At 42.0% G+C, this 15720-nt stretch overlaps 2 protein-coding genes across 14 annotated transcripts in view; one reads left to right on the top strand and one right to left on the bottom strand.

Moving 5' to 3' along the window:
• The window catches only part of LOC144496871 (SLAM family member 9-like), a 74925-nt gene that overhangs the window by 14011 nt on the left and 45194 nt on the right, over positions 1-15720 (bottom strand). For 2 of the 8 annotated variants that reach the window (XM_078217441.1, XM_078217445.1), the window contains 2 exons: positions 14737-14810; positions 7825-9900 (listed from right to left, as the gene is read on the bottom strand). The exons of 1 other annotated variant lie outside the window; for it this stretch is intronic. In XM_078217441.1, coding sequence (XP_078073567.1) covers positions 9745-9900; positions 14737-14810 — 230 coding nt within the window. In that variant the 3' untranslated portion in view covers positions 7825-9744. Of the gene's footprint in view, positions 1-5581; positions 5763-7824; positions 9901-14736; positions 14811-15720 lie in introns of those variants that run through there. 5 more of the 8 variants (XM_078217447.1, XM_078217444.1, XM_078217448.1 and 2 more) reach the window with 5 other exon arrangements.
• LOC144496870 (RNA-binding protein 4B-like) overlaps positions 1-15720 on the top strand; it is a 157664-nt gene that overhangs the window by 100213 nt on the left and 41731 nt on the right. For 3 of the 6 annotated variants that reach the window (XR_013498456.1, XR_013498455.1, XR_013498457.1), the window contains one exon: positions 468-613. The exons of the other annotated variants lie outside the window; for them this stretch is intronic. The gene's annotated coding sequence lies outside the window, so the exon portion shown is untranslated. The remainder of the gene's footprint in view (positions 1-467; positions 614-15720) is intronic. 6 annotated transcript variants of the gene reach the window in all.

Here is a 15720-nt window from a genome sequence, read left to right as displayed (position 1 = left end):
AGCGAAGTCACATCGAGGTTGCAATTCATTTTGTCATATTTGATGACGGGCTAAGATTTTTCACCTTGCTGCCAAATGCTAGTGCTCAGCTAACATAGAATGCAGGGTAAAACTCCCTTTGTGGGATTCTCTCAACTACCTGGAAACTTATGATTCTGGAACTTGATACAAAATTGGAAGTGATCCAAACCCCAGTAATTCGCATATTTTTCCACTCAACTTTCCCAGGTCAAGTTCAGATAGCATGAGTTAGATGCAGCCTACGATACTTCTAACACGTACTAAGCTCGATCCATGTTCAGCTTGTCAGTTTCCCTTCCCTTACTAGTCTCCAGAAATGGAGTTCGCCAGCTTTATTAGTCAGATGACAGACTGTTGAATCAATGAGATCAAGGTTCAATTTAATTTAAATGTTTAATGTCTCTGTGAAATTATTAAATTGTGTGTTAAGCTCTTCCTGTTTTTAGTCGTTCTTAGGATATGGACGTTACTGACAAGACCAGCAGGACCAACATTCATTGTCCAGCCCTAGTTTCTCTTAACTGACCTAGTCGGCCATTTCGGGAACCAGTTAAGAGTCAACCTCATTAGAGACAGATTTGGATCAGACTGGGTAAGTACGGCAGATTTTCATCCCCAAAAAGCATTGTAAAATCACCAGTTTCATGGTCATTTTACTGTTGTGGAGATGCCGGCGTTGGACTGGGGTGAACACAGTAAGAGTTTTAACAACACCAGGTTAAATTCCAACAGGTTTATTTGGTAGCAAATACCATTAGCTTTCGGAGCACTGCTCCTTTGTCAGATAGAGTGGAAATGTGCTCTCAAACAGGGCACAGAGACACAAAAATCAAGTTACAGAATACTGATTAGAATGCGAATCCCCACAGCCAACCAGATCTTAAAGATACAGACAATGTGGATGGAGGGAGCATTAAGCACAGGTTAAAGAGATGTGTATTGTCTCCAGACAGGACAACCTGCAAGTCCAGCAGGCAGGCTGTAGGGGTTACTGATAATGTGACATAAATCCAACATCCCGGTTTAGGATGTTGGATTTATGTCACATTATCAGTAACCCCCACAGCTTCCCTGCTGGACTTGCAGGCTGTCCTGTCTGGAGACAATACACATCTCTTTAACCTGTGCTTAATGCTCCCTCCACCCACATTGTCTGTATCTTTAAGATCGGGTTGGCTGTGGGGATTCGCATTCTAATCAGTATTCTGTAACTTGATTTTTGTGTCTCTGTGCCCTGTTTGAGAGCACATTTCCACTCCATCTGACGAAGGAGCAGTGCTCCGAAAGCTAATGGTATTTGCTACCAAATAAACCTGTTGGACTTTAAACTGGCATTTTACTGTTAGCAGCTTGATGTTTCCGCCTTTTAGAAAATTGAATTCATGGGGGAAGTTGAATTTGAGTTCTCTGAATTGTTAGTGCAGGCTTCGGTGTTATTGTTCCAAGAATATAACACTAAATCACCACTTCCCCATCCAATGTCATCACCAGTGGTTTTTTTGTGAACTTCTGTTTGAAGAGTGTTAAAACAGAAAGTCTGAAAAGTACTGGCTGAGATTCGACAGTTGCTAATGTTCACAACCTCTGTGCACTGTAGATTACAAATTAAAAGGGAGATTTTCAGGATCCACTGAACAAAAACAAAGAAAATTACAGCACAGGAACAGGTTCTTCAGCCCTCCAAGCCTGCACCGACCATGCTGCCTGACTTAACTAAAACCCTCTATCCTTCTGGAACCATATCCCTCTATTCCCATTCTATTCATGTACTTGTCAAGATGCCCCTTAAAAGTCACCACTGTATCCGCTTCCACTACCTCCCCTGGCATCGAGTTCCAGGCACCCACTAGTCTCTGTGTAAAAAAATCTGCCTCGTACATCTCCTTTAAACCTTGCCCCTCGCACCTTAAACCTTTGTCCCCTAGTAATTGACTCTTCCACCCTGGGACAAAGCTTCTGACTATCCACTCTGTCCATGCTCCTCGTAATCTTGTAGACTTCTACCTCATAATCTACCTCATAATCCTCATAACTACCTCATAACTTCTCCTCATAATCTTGTAGACCTCAACCTCCGTCGCTCCAGTGAGAACAAACCAAGTTTCTCCAACCTCTCCTAATAGCTAATGCCCTCCATACCAGGCAACATCCTGGTAAATCTTTTCTGTACCTTCTCCAAAGCCTCCATATCCTTCTGGTAGTGTGGCGACAGAATTGAACACTATATTCCAAGTGCGGCCTAACTAAGGTTCTATAAAGCTGAACATGACTTGCCAATTTTTAAACTCAATACCCCGGCCGGTGAAGGCAAGCATGCTGTATGCCTTCTTGACTACCTTCTCCATTGCATTGACACTTTCAGTGACCTGTGTACCTGTACACCCAGATCCCTTTGCCTATCAATTCTCGTAAGGATTCTGCCATTTACTGAATATTTCCAATCTGTATTAGACCTTCCAAAATGCATTACCTCACATTTGTCCGGATTAAACTCCATCTGCCATCTCTCCCCCCAAGTCTCCAACTGATCTATATCCTGCTGTGTCCCCTGATGGTCCTCATCGCTATCCGCAAATCCACCAACCTTTCTGTCGTCTGCAAACTTACTAATCAATCCAATTACATTTTCCTCCAAATCATTTATATATATTACAAACAGCAAAGGTCCCAGCACTGATCCCTGAGGAACACCACTTGTCACAGCACTCCATTTAGAAATGCACCCTTCCACTGCTACCCTCTGTCTTCTTTGACCGAGCCAGTTTTGTATCCACCTTGCCAGCTCACCTCTGATCCCATGCGACTTCACTTTCTGCACCAGTCTGCCATGAGGGACCTAGTCAAAGGCCTTACTGAAGTCCACGTAGACAATATCCACTGCCCTACCCTCATCAATCATCTTCGCCAGTTCCTCAAAAAACTGGATCAAGTTCATGAGACACGACCTCCCCTTCACAAAACCATGTTGCCTCTCACTAATACGTCCACTTATTTCCAAGTGGGAATAAATCCTGTCTCGAAGAATCCTCTCCAATACTTTCCCTACCACTGATGTAAGGCTCACCAGCCTATAATTAGCTGGATTATTCTTGCTATCCTTCTTAAACAAAGGAATAACATTGGCTATTCTCCAATCCTCTGGGACCTCCCCTGTAGCCAGTGAGGATACAAAGATTTATCTCACTGGAAAGCACCTAAATATTGTTTGTAAATAATTTCCATTATTTACATTAAATTGTCTTCTGGAATGATGCTTCAGGGGGTGAAGAGTGAGAAGGAAATTTTTGAGTCCTTCAAAATCGCATTTGCATAGTGAATGCAAACAACAATGGCAATGTGGAAGCTCTGGGAATGTGTTCTGTACTGGCAGCTGCTGCTGGCTCAATCCATAAAGTGCCCCATCTTCAGAAGGATGCATGGTCAGGTGCTCTTTGCGTTGACCAGAATCAGCTGAACAGCTGCTATCTCGAAGTCCCACAGTCTGATTAGATGGCGTGGTTCCCATTGCCATGAAAATACATTGTATAACTTCGTGTATCATTCAGGAAAGAGCAGGTGTTCATCTGCAAGATAGGCAGAGCACTAGCATTTCTTAAAGGGCCGGGTACAGAACTTGCTTTTTTTTATGCTGTTTCATGGAATATGGGATTCACTTGCTACGCCAGCATTTGTTGTCCACTCCCGAATAACAGTTGAAAAGGTGGTGTTGAGCTGCTTTTTGGAACTGCTGCAGTCTGTATTTTTATGAACACACAAGATGTTGTTACAGTAAGAAGTCTCAACACCAAGTTAAAGTCCAACAGGTTTATTTGGTAGGACCAGCTTTTGGAGCACTGCTCCTTCACCTGGTGAGTCAGACTCACCAGATGAAGGAGCAGTGCTCCGAAAGCTCATGCTACAAGATCAACCTGTTGGACTTTAACCTGTTGCTGAGAGACTTCTTACTGTGCCCACCCCAGTCCAACGTCGGCATCTCCACATCAAGGTGTTGTTAGGAAGGGAGTTCCAGGATTTAGCAACAGTAAAGAACACTGATTTAGTTCCAGGTCAGGATAGTGTGAGGGGAACTTACAGGTGGTGGTGTTCCCATGCTGCCCTTGTCCTTCTCGGTGGTAGAAGCCAAGGGTTTGGATCTACTGTCAAAGGAGCCTTGGTTCCTTGCCAAAGTGCATTTTTGTACACACAGTTGCCACTTTGATTGGAGTGATTGTTTATTGTGGTGCATGGGGTACCAAACAAACGGGCTGCTTTCTCATGTATGCTGTCAAGCCTGTTGAGTATTGTTGGAGCTGCACTGACCCAGGCAAGTGAAGATTATTCCATCACATTCCTCAATTGTGTCGAATTCCGAGCTGCTCATTGCTCTTACAAGCATCTGTCTGGTCAAGTTCAATTTATAGTTAATGTTAACCTGCAGAATGTTGATAATGCACTGCAGGGATTCTATGAATGTTGTAAAAGCAAATCCTGTGGATACTGGAAATCTCAAACAAAAGCAGAAAATGCTGAAAAATGTCAGCATCTCTGTAGACAGAAATAGTGCATGTTTCGATTCTATCTGACCCTTCTTCAGAGTCCTAAAATATTCTAAAATAGCCTTGAGTAAGCATAGCAAGGGAGGATGGAAAAAATAGTTTAGAAGACCACCTCAAGGTGAAATATCTGCACCTGTGCTTTCAAATCATACAGTCTGATTTTAAAAACATAGACTTTTGACTATTAAAGAACCATGATAACATCAGAATTGCAAAGTTAGGAAACCAGTCTTTTTTTCAAACAGCGCCTTACATATTTGGCTGCACAGCTAGAGGCTTCAGTCTACAGATTACGGTAGTTTCTCATTGATTGGTAAACCAAAAGATTGCAATTTTCTATTATTATTTCTTCCTACTCTGCAGTAAAACATTGCATTAAGTCAGCATTAAGTCAACAGCTCGTCAGAGACTTTGTGAGCCTCAGCTCATAGGAGCTATTCCTCTGACAGATCATTGCCTCCTCTTATTGTTTATTCAGAGAAATTGGGTTCCAATTTTGTCTGAGTTTAGTATTTGAATAAAAGTGATAAGTAATTGCTGCAAGGAGAGGCAATTTAACTTTCTTTTTGGATAACAGATATCAGGTATAGACACAAATGCGAAATGATTATTTTGGAAGTGTTGCTGGTTCATAAACTGTTATGATGTGGAGATGCCGGCGTTGGGAACATCTATAACATACTTGAGATTCATTTTCATGGTTTGTCATCTTAATCACTTGCATCACCGGTCACATGGTAGAAAAGTTCAATTCTCGCATTACATCTCGAAGCGATATTAGTTTTTAAAATGTTTGGAAATGTTTTTGTGGTTAAAGTCTGGCTGAGTGCTATTTCAGGCCGGCACCAAGTTGGCCATTTTCTGAGCATTATTTCCTATATTAGGATGGATAGAAAGGATAAAAAATCATGCTTAATAGTATGTGTCTTTCTCAGCGTTTTCTGATGTGAAGTCATCGAGAGTGGCAAACACTTGAAACACTCTAGATAGCCAGGCAATGAAGGATAGAGTTGGAAACTAGACTTCACATATTCATCAGCTTTTATTTACAGAGACACACATTACAAACCGCGCATTGAATGAGTAATGTTCGCATATCCGCAATTTCTTCTCCCTTTCAATTCTTTCCCTGGGGAAACGGCAGCCATGTCAGAGCAGATGTTGGAATGGTTTCAGCTGAACTCGGGCCTGAATGCAGGGATTGACCTGGAAATGTCCAAATCACTGAGTTCAGAGCAGCAATAATGGCTCGAATCAATATTAAATTTTCACCTATGTACTACTCAGAAGCTTCTTCCCCTTTTGCATTCAGTTACTGTGCCACAGTTTGCTGCAAAGTGCTGAAACCAGACTTGTCCAATATATAGCCGGTGAGCCGGATGCAGCTAGTGAAGCCCCTTGATGCTTTTTCGGGAGCCAGTTTTCAAAATTCCTGTCAAAGACGTGAGTTTCAATAGAAAATTCTGGAATGCGCTGCTCCTCCAATCCAAGGCTGATTCTGTCCTACGTTTGCTGCTGATAGGTTCACTAATCGGCCTATCAGCAACGATTGAGGAGAGAAGCAGTCTTTGATTGGAGGAGCAGCGAATATCGGCATCAGTGAGTGTGCTGAGGTCTGTGATGCTGAGGGAAGCAAAGGTATGGAGGGGCTGGAGCTTGGGCAGCCAGGAAATGGTGGGGCTGGAGCCAAGGGAACCAAACAACAACTGGCTGGATCACAGGGGGCTAGGTACTTTGGGCACAGGGAGATTGTAGTAGCACCGAGTGGGCAAGGATGCATTGGCCTCGGGAAGATGAGGTTTTGGCGGACCTGGGGAGGAGACAGTGCCATGGTATGTGGGAGTGATAGAGAGAGTATGTGTTTGGAGAGAGACAGACTGTGTGTATCTAGGAGTGAGAAACTGACTGCGTGTGGGAGGACAAGATTGACTGTGCATGTGTGCAAATGAGACAGATTGTGTGTGCGGGAGTGAGCATGAATGATTGAGTGTGTGTGTGTTGAGGGGCGTGCAAGAGAGTGACTGAGTGAGTGGGGGTAAGTGCAAGAGACTGGGTGGGGAGGGGGGGTTGCGTGCGAGAGACTGAGCAGTTGTGTGGGGTGAGTTCGAATGACTGAGCGAGTGTGCAAAAGCAAGTGCAAAAAACTGAGTGAGTGAGCGGGGACGCATGTGAGAGACTGAGTGGGAATGAGTGATTGAGTGGGGGTGAATGTGAGAGAATGAATAAATGTGAGAAACTGTCTGACACCCAGCCTCAGGTTTCTCACTTTTACCACCACATACCAATGCATACAGATGTACCCACTCACACTGCCCATTGATATGCACTGACCTTTTCACATTCTGGTTATTTTACTTGCTGCTTTGGACTTTAACATTTTGTTGCTGTGATATTGCTGTACCTTTACTGAGCAAGTATTTATTTCCTTACAACCTCAACTTTTTTTGAAATTCAGTTTATTATTGTGTCATACTTTATCTTTCTGAAATCTGCTCATCGGCCCTTTATGCGTGAAAAATATGCAAATGTGGCTTCCTGACAAAAAGTTGGATAAACCTGGCCCGAAGCAATGCTGCCATTGCATGGCTGGAACCTATCGAATTGAGTCCAGTTCAAAAGCATGTTCCCCATTCGTGATTTGGCCACTTGTGTGATTTTGAGAGACATTATCCCTGCAAACAGTGAAACTTTACTGTACTTAAATACAATTAGATGTCTACTTAATATACAATGCCTAGCTAATAAACATCCATTACTTCACTTCACTTCAGATATTTGCACGTTCTTCCCTGTGTGGAGTTTGCACATTCTCCCATGTCTGCGTGGGTTTCCTCCAGGTGTTCCGGTTTCCTCCCACACTCCAAAGAGGTGCCGGTTAGGTGGATTGGCCATGTTAACTTGCCCCTAGTGTCAGGGGATTAGCTAGGATAAATTCATGGGGTTATGGGGATAGGGCCAGGGTGAGATTATTGTCAGTGCTGTCTCGATGGGCCAAATGGCCTCCTTCTGCACTGTAGAATTCTATGTAAACTGCCACTTGCAAGATCTGAAACCCATTCGTCTCACGTATCATGTACAATGAGTAATAAGGCATCTTTGAGCACTCATGGAATTCCCCTTATTTCCATTTCCGTGGCATCAGGTTTCCATGGCATCAGGCATGAGGAAATATATACACCATCAGAGCTCAACTCTTCCTTTAAAAATGTTTTAAACTAAAATCAATTTTGTATGTTTCAGAGAAATGAGGATATAGCTGCCATTTAAATCATGGAAAGTGCATTCTTATCGTGAATATTTATTTTCTTCTGTCATGCATGAAGTCACAGGGTTTCAGTTTTTAATGAAAAAACCCCTGTGTTCTGAAATAAAATTTCAAGACAGTATGGGCCAACTCCACAGTTACATTTCATCCACTGTCTTTGGCAATTCTCAAAGTCTGTGTACAGAACGGAGTTTTGTTTCACTGTCACACAATTATTACATTTATAAATTATCTCAGTGTTCTGTGGTTATCCAATGCTGCACATGATCATTGAATCAAAGAAAATTGGTACCTCAATAAATCCTTTGTTAAAATGTGTTGGGACCTTCGAGAGCTTTTGCAGTGCATCTTGCAGAGTACCCTGGGGTACAACCATCCAGAGACTGGAGGATCTATTCCAGCTCTGGCTTAACCAGTGATCTATAAAAGTTTGCTTATAATTTGATCATAGAAATCTATACTCACACATTAGTTTACCTTCCTGGATAGATGTAATCAAATCCCATGGCACTATTTCAAAAGAGAGCAGGCTTTATGTTTACCCCTCAAACAACTTAACATTTATCATTAAAGTAGCTCACTGTTGCTGCATGCAGCTTGGCTGTGGCATTTCCTACTATATAATAGTGCAATTCAATATTACTTTTTTGGCTGTTAAACCCCAGACCATCGTCTGGGCTGGCTTAATGCAGTGTGAGGTGTTGCTCATCTGTACAGACAATGTTCATTCTTGTTCTGACAGGGATTAATTAATCTCAGCCTGATGGAGGTAGGAGTTTTGTAATTATCTTGGGTTCTTCCAGATTGGGGAGGGAAAAGCCAGTAAACAGCCCTACAGGTGATCAGTGTCCACTGATAAAGGTGCATCTGTGTGAAAGCTAATATTTAGTGAAATATTAAAACTTCCTCCTTCCCCCTCCATCCATTTTCCTCCACGGGGAATTCGGGAGAAATGGGGTCAAATCTATAATAAAGAACAAAACTGAGGACTACTTAGAAAAGACATGACTGACCTAAAAACACACCCATCTTGGGCATTAATACTCTGAAATTGAGACAATACTAATTCAAAAAGTTGTGACTCACTTTTGGCCAACAAATTGGGGGTGTGGTGGGAATAACATTGAAACTCGTTGAAGGCACCATGATTCAGTTTTGCATATTTTCTGCAGTAACTTTAACATATACTGAGTGGCACACCACTGTTCTGCAACAGAATAACAAAGCCTTTTTTGTCGAACATGCAGCTGCTTCTGTCAATTTTCAAATGGAACAGTAGCTGACAATGGGAACACATTCAAACTACAGGTTAGAGAAACATGTAATGCATCAGCTATTTATGAAATGGAGTACTCCAGACTTTCTCCAGCCCGCAATCTGCCCCTCTCTCATTCTGATCAACAGGATGTGCAAGTACTGAATGTGTTTCCATTTTCCTCTACTTGAACAACTTAGAAATAAACACAGGAAAGGATGGAAATACGCAGCAGTTTTCTGCTTGCACACAGCACTTAATTCCAGTTGTTTAATGAATTCTGTCTCCAGGCTGTTAAACCCATCACATGCTTATTTGCTTGGTCAACCAGTATATCCATGAAGCATCTTGCAATTACAATAAATTAACATATAATTATGTGAAGGATGCTGTGCCCTTACCTATGTTTTCTCACTTTCCCTGTCCTCTTTGCTTTACCCCTCACTTTTCTCTATTCTGATGGCCTTGCTGTGTATTTCCAACATTTTCTGTATGTATTTCCCTCATTGCATTCAGTCCCAAACTTTAAACCTTTAGAACCTTCTTTCTCACACAAGCAAGCCAATTCAAGTTAGCTGTAAAAACTGGAGCACGGGAAGCAAGCGACCACTGAAATTGTTGGGCAGTTCGAGCCCACTGTTTATCTTTCTTGTGACTGTGGATAACCATCAGGCATTGGCACTTGCTTCCTGTCCTTTCTGCACTGTCATCATGGGCGTCGACACATCAGGGTTGAATTTTATCTCATCGTATATTGTGGTGAGTTGAACTCCACGACTTTGCTGTCTTTCACTGGCATCCAATTGACATAAATGTCCCTGAGACTTGAAAGAAATAATATCGGTGGAATATGTTTGGCAGCAGAAATTGAACTTTCAATTGTGTGATTCAAAATTAGAATACATCTTATAAAACGCATCAGGATCATTGATGAAATTGTTCTCTTAGAAGCTCAGCATAGGGGAACTTGGTAATGTCAGGATCATAGAGGGGGGGGGTTTCTTTTTTTCCATGGTAATGCAGGGGAATTCTGTACTGTAGCAAAATATAGAGGAAGCTCTGCAGTGTGGGGTGATTAGAACAAAGAAAATTACAGCACAGGAACAGGCCCTTCAGCCCTCCAAGTCTGCACCGACTATGCTGCCCGACTTAACTAAAACCCCCTACCCTTCCGGGGACCATATTCCTCTATTCCCATCCTATTCATGTACTTGTCAAGACGCCCCTTAACAGTCACTACCATATCCACTTCCACTCCCTCCCCCGGCAACGAGTTCCAGGCACCCACTACTCTGTGTAAAAAAAATCTGCCTTGTACATCTTTAAACCTTGCCCCTCGCACCTTAAACCTATGCCCCCTTGTAATTGACTCTTCCACCTTGGGAAAAAGCTCCTGACTATCCAGGGTGAAAGGGAGTTTTGTTTTGCAGGGTGTGCAGTCATAACTCTGTACAACAAAGTATTAATAAAATGAGCTTTGAAATGTCAGGGTAAATGTGGGCAGAGCTCTTATTTTTCCTCAATTCTCATCAACATGACATTTAATTTTAAATTGGAAAAATACTCATGGAATAAAGATAGAATGCACTGAAGACAGGAAGTAACCACGAGGCCACTCAGATATGCTTTAATCATGGTGGTTTTGTAATTTCCGAGTAATGACTGCTCTCACCGTCCTGTCCATTCTCTTATCAGATCAGTCATATTTAATCAGACCCAAGATATTTACGGTGAGATTAAATGTTGCTATCATGCTGCTGATTCTGCAGCCAAGGGGTAGACCACAATATGCTGCTGAGCATGTGCCTAGACCGAAGCTGAAGGGACAAATTTTCAAGTGTGCTTTGAATTCTTTCTAGTTTCCTTTCAAATGTACCTTCCTTCTCTTGTCACCTAAAAGTACAGTAAGAGTTTTAACAAGACCAGGTTTGTTTGGTAGCAAATGCCATTAGCTTTCGGAGTGCTGCTCCTTCGTCAGATGGAGTGGATATCTGCTCATAAACAAGGCATACAGAGACACAAACTCAAGTTACAGAATACTGATTAGAATGCAAATCTTTCCAGCTAATCAAGTCTTAAAAATACAGACAATGTAAGTGGAGAGAGCATGAGGCACAGGTTAAAGAAATGTGTATTGTCTCCAGACAGGACAGCCAGTGAGATTCTGAAGGTCCAGGCAAGCTGTGGGGGTTACCGATAGTGTGACGTGAACCCAAGATCCCGGTTGAGGCCATCCTTGTGTGTGCAGAACTTGGCTATCAGTTTCTGCTCAGCGTGACCGCATTTTTCATGGGCATTCGGCCTCTGATCTTCGGGTAAGCGTTCTCCAAGGTGGCCTTCACGACACACGACAGCGCAGAGTCGCTGAGCAGAAACTGATAGCCAAGTTCCGCACACATGAGGACGGCCTAAACCGGGATCTTGGGTTCATGTCACACTATCGGTAACCCCCACAGCTTGCCTGGACCTGCAGAATCTCACTGGCTGTTCTGTCTGGAGACAATACACATTTCTTTAACCTGTGTCTAATGCTCTCTCCACTCACATTGTCTGTATCTTTAAGACTTGATTAGCTGGAAAGATTCGCAGTCTCATCAGTATTCTGTAACTTGAGTTTGTGTCTCTGTATGCCTTGTTTATGAGCAGATATCCACTCCATCTGATGAAGGAGCAGCACTCCGAAAGCTAACGGCATTTGCTACCAAATAAACCTGTTGGACTTTAACCTGGTCTTGTTAAAACTCTTACTGTGTTTACCCCAGTCCAACGACGGCACCTCCACATCACACCTAAAAGTACCCCAGTGGTTTCTCACTCAAGTTAAAACCACAATTTCCTGAGTCAGGTTTGCATAATGAATGGAGCAACAGAACTAAAAACAGAAGTAATCAGAGAGCAAGAGCGAGGTGATGCAGGCAGACAGACAGAGAGGATGACTAGGAAAGGCACAGACAGAGAGGATGACTAGGAAAGCCACAGGCAAGAAGTAACAGAAGCAAATGAAAAAATGAAGGTAAAAAATCATGAGGATAGTAACAGAACACAGGTGAGAGAGAGAAATGCAAAAAGAAGAAATGAGAACAACAAACACAAGATGATTAAAGCAGAGAAAAATACAGAGGACAAAGAGGAAAAAGAAACACAAAATGGGGAGTAACAAATATCAGGAGATAGAAAAGAGAAAGGGAATTTTAACCTAATGCCCCAGGGGAAATCCTCCAGAATCAGATAAAACATTTTTTGCTCCATAATTATTCTGCACTGACTTCAACTATCTGCCAGCATTGCCTCTGATCCAGTGTGGTTCTCTACAGGCAAGTTAGGACAAGCCTGTAGAGAAAGGCACCAGATCAGAGGGATAATAAGAGTGACAGCAAGAGAGACTCATATTGACCTCATTGGTCCAAAACCAAAGAATTGAGGTAATGACCCATCAGACCTCACAGGTAAATGGATTTTATCTGAAATCCTCTTTCCTGGAACAACTAACCAATGAAAGAATAAGTAAAGGCAAACAACAACATTTTGACTTTTTTTTTGCGAGCAGCAAGACACATCTCGAATTGATGTAACTGAAGGGCCGAACAGGCTTGATGGGCTGAATGGCTCAGTCCTGTTCCTGCGTTCATTCAGTCCTTGACTGTTACAACTCAGGTACAGGGCCAATGCAGCAGGTCTTGCAAACAGTATTTAAATCTCTTGAGCTAGCCCTAGTCAAAGACAGACCTTGGTCACAGAGCACTACCAACATGTTGGTGCAGTAATAAGATATTGCCTGGTGAGACAAGGAAAATTATGGTGGAATCAGGAGAATTTAACATTAGAATTTGGCAGATTAGGGTTAATGCAATGGAAAACCTCTGAGTTAGAAGACAGTAGTAGAAGCTTGGAAAATAATGGAAATCAATGCAAGGTGTCAGCATCAGTATCAGTACGATAAAAAAGAGCAAAAAGAATATAAAAGCAAAATACTACAGATTGTGGAGGTCTGGAATAAGGCAAAGTGCAGGAAGAACTCAGCAGGTCTGGCGGCATCTTTGGAGGGAGAAGCACAGGCCAAAGTTGTCTGGCTGTTGCTACTTGTGGGATCTTCTGGTCCCACCGACAGTCACCCCTTGTGGGTTCCCCGGTGGCAGAGGGTGCAATCAATAGGAATACCTGTTGACAGTGGCAGACTGGAAGATCACCACAAAGCATGCCACGGGGAAGGTTAAGCGTGGAAAGTCCCATCCAGATTAATGTTTCGAGTCCAATGTAATTCTTCTTTGGAGGAACATTGTTTGGTCAGTGTGTATGAACAAATATACAGGGTTGCATTGGAAATATGTTAGCACATGGAAACAGCAGGGATGCAACACTAATAAATTAGTAAGAGCAGTGACATAAGGCAAGACATTGGTAGGGCATTGTATTATTGCTATTTTGTTCTATTAACAAACTTACCCACAAAAGCAATTAGACAAAAACACAATAAATAATAAATGAGAGGCATGCTGGGCATTGCAGTTTTAAATTACACTTTAGCAAAGTGCAGATCCAACATTGGCTTCTTCCTCATTACTATCAGGCTCATTACATCCACCTTCAGTGCATGGTTTCCAGCTTCAAGTTTCAATGTAGAATGCTACACAAAACCCCATTCATGTTAAAAGAATCTTAAATGTTATATTTCCAATTTGCTCGAGAATAATGAATGCATGAGACGTTACTCTGTATTAGAATGCTTTAACCCACTCATGGTACATTCACAATTATTTTTGTTAATAGTTTGGGAGGTGTGTGTTATAAAATTTCCAACACTGTGACATGACTGTTTAACACAGATACTGTAGAATGTAGCATTGCCCTTGAAAGTGGACTGAACCAGAGAGGCCCTATCAATGTTATCAGTCAGCACCCGCTGTTGTGTGGAAAACAGCTAGTCTAACTGCTCTGACATTGCTGCGGGCCTTACATATTATATTACCAGTTCCACCCTTTATGTCTCACTGAAGGGAGGGAAGAATGCCTGAAAATGATCTTTCAGCTCCAGGTACACATCACAACTTGAGGAATAATGAAGCTTTGTGTGCATAGTGTTTGTATAATCCACTGCCAAAATTAACTTGGGCTAATAAGTTTCAAGTTCAGAATAATAGCATGAGGATAAAGGGAAGAGGAAGATCCGTTTGTTGGAGCTTAGGGGAAACGAGAGGTGAAAGTTCAGAGCAAAATTCACCACAGTAACATTGATAAAATAGAAAGAGGGACAGGGAAACTTTGAAGTTAAATGTTTGTGGTCAGATATCCCTTTTTCTAAGATGAAGTGTGAGACGAGTGCTTGAAGACACCCCACCTACACCCTTCCCAACCATGTCTCCACCCCTCTAGATATGGGAACAGAGTTCATGTTTGTGAAAAAGGAAGCAAATTAAGAAGCAGCAGCCTTGTGTTACCAATTGCAAATCCTATCACGGAGACTCTTTGGTGTAGTCACATGATGGATCATATTGGCTTTTCCATTACAAAATGTTTGAATTATTTGAAATGAATAAGTGAACTGCAGCTTTAAGTAATGCTGCTTTTCCCATTAAAGTAGCCAGATGAAGTTAATTGTTAGCATAGAGGAGGCTGTGGAGAATAATAACGATGGACTAAGATGGTTTTGCTGCTGTACTAACCTGGACCCTGGTGTTGCTCGTTCTCGTGATTATAGCGTACTGTGCTGGTTCACTTGTCCCCTCAATGTTAGGAGCTTTAAATAGAAACAATTGCTGTTGGAACCATGTTTGGAAGCTCTTTTAAATTAAAAAAAAATTCCCACCAATTTCCTTCAATCCTTCTGTGCTAAAGACAACTTGCGACTAAAGCTCGTCCAAATGATCCTTCTATGTGTGAAAGCCTAGATGTGATTGTTCTCTAGCAATATACCCATTATACAGATACCACTCATACAGCCAAATCTGATCACGCTCCCATTGGGAATGCTTTTAAACAATGATATGTCACCTCAAATATCCTACCCAGTAGCACTGACATGTAGTCCCATCAGGTGCTGACATCAGGGAGGTAATTTCCAGTGACCTTTAGTCACATATTTCTACGTTGACTGGGTATTGATTAAAAGAGAGATTTCTAAGCCATCCTTTTGTAAAGAATTATGGGCTATTGGAGAGATTTGAGACTCCTCCATTATGTTAAGTAAAACAAAGTGTAGAGTCGGTAAAATGATTACATTTTTGAACTGATACAACTCAGGAAGTGACCCTGGGCTGTCTTTGGCAGGAAAGATAAGCTCATGAGATTGGCCACCTAATTATTTTTTGATGAAAGTAATTATTGCTTTGTCTCGTCACATGTTGCATCTCCACGACGCCAAAAAAAAAGCACAACTACATTTGGATCTAGAATTTTCTAAGGTTAGTATTCCATTCAGACAAAATTCACAAGCGCACGTGTGCTGAAGTAGAGAAAGAGTTAATGCAGCATTTTTGTTGAGTGGGGAAGCTGAAATATCAAGGAAAGCATTGCAGGACAGTGCCAAATTTGAAACGAATAAGGGAGAAGATTAGATGTATTGGCGAGTGATATTTTGTTGGTACCAATGCTGTAGGAAATATGGGAAGAGGAGAACTCTGAAGGAGGTATTCAGGTCCTGGAAAAAT

This window comes from Mustelus asterias, chromosome 8 (genome assembly GCF_964213995.1).
Source record: "Mustelus asterias chromosome 8, sMusAst1.hap1.1, whole genome shotgun sequence".
Lineage (NCBI taxonomy): Eukaryota > Metazoa > Chordata > Chondrichthyes > Carcharhiniformes > Triakidae > Mustelus > Mustelus asterias.
The sequence above is the reverse complement of the archived record's forward strand: the minus strand, read 5'-3'. Positions and strand labels throughout refer to the sequence as shown.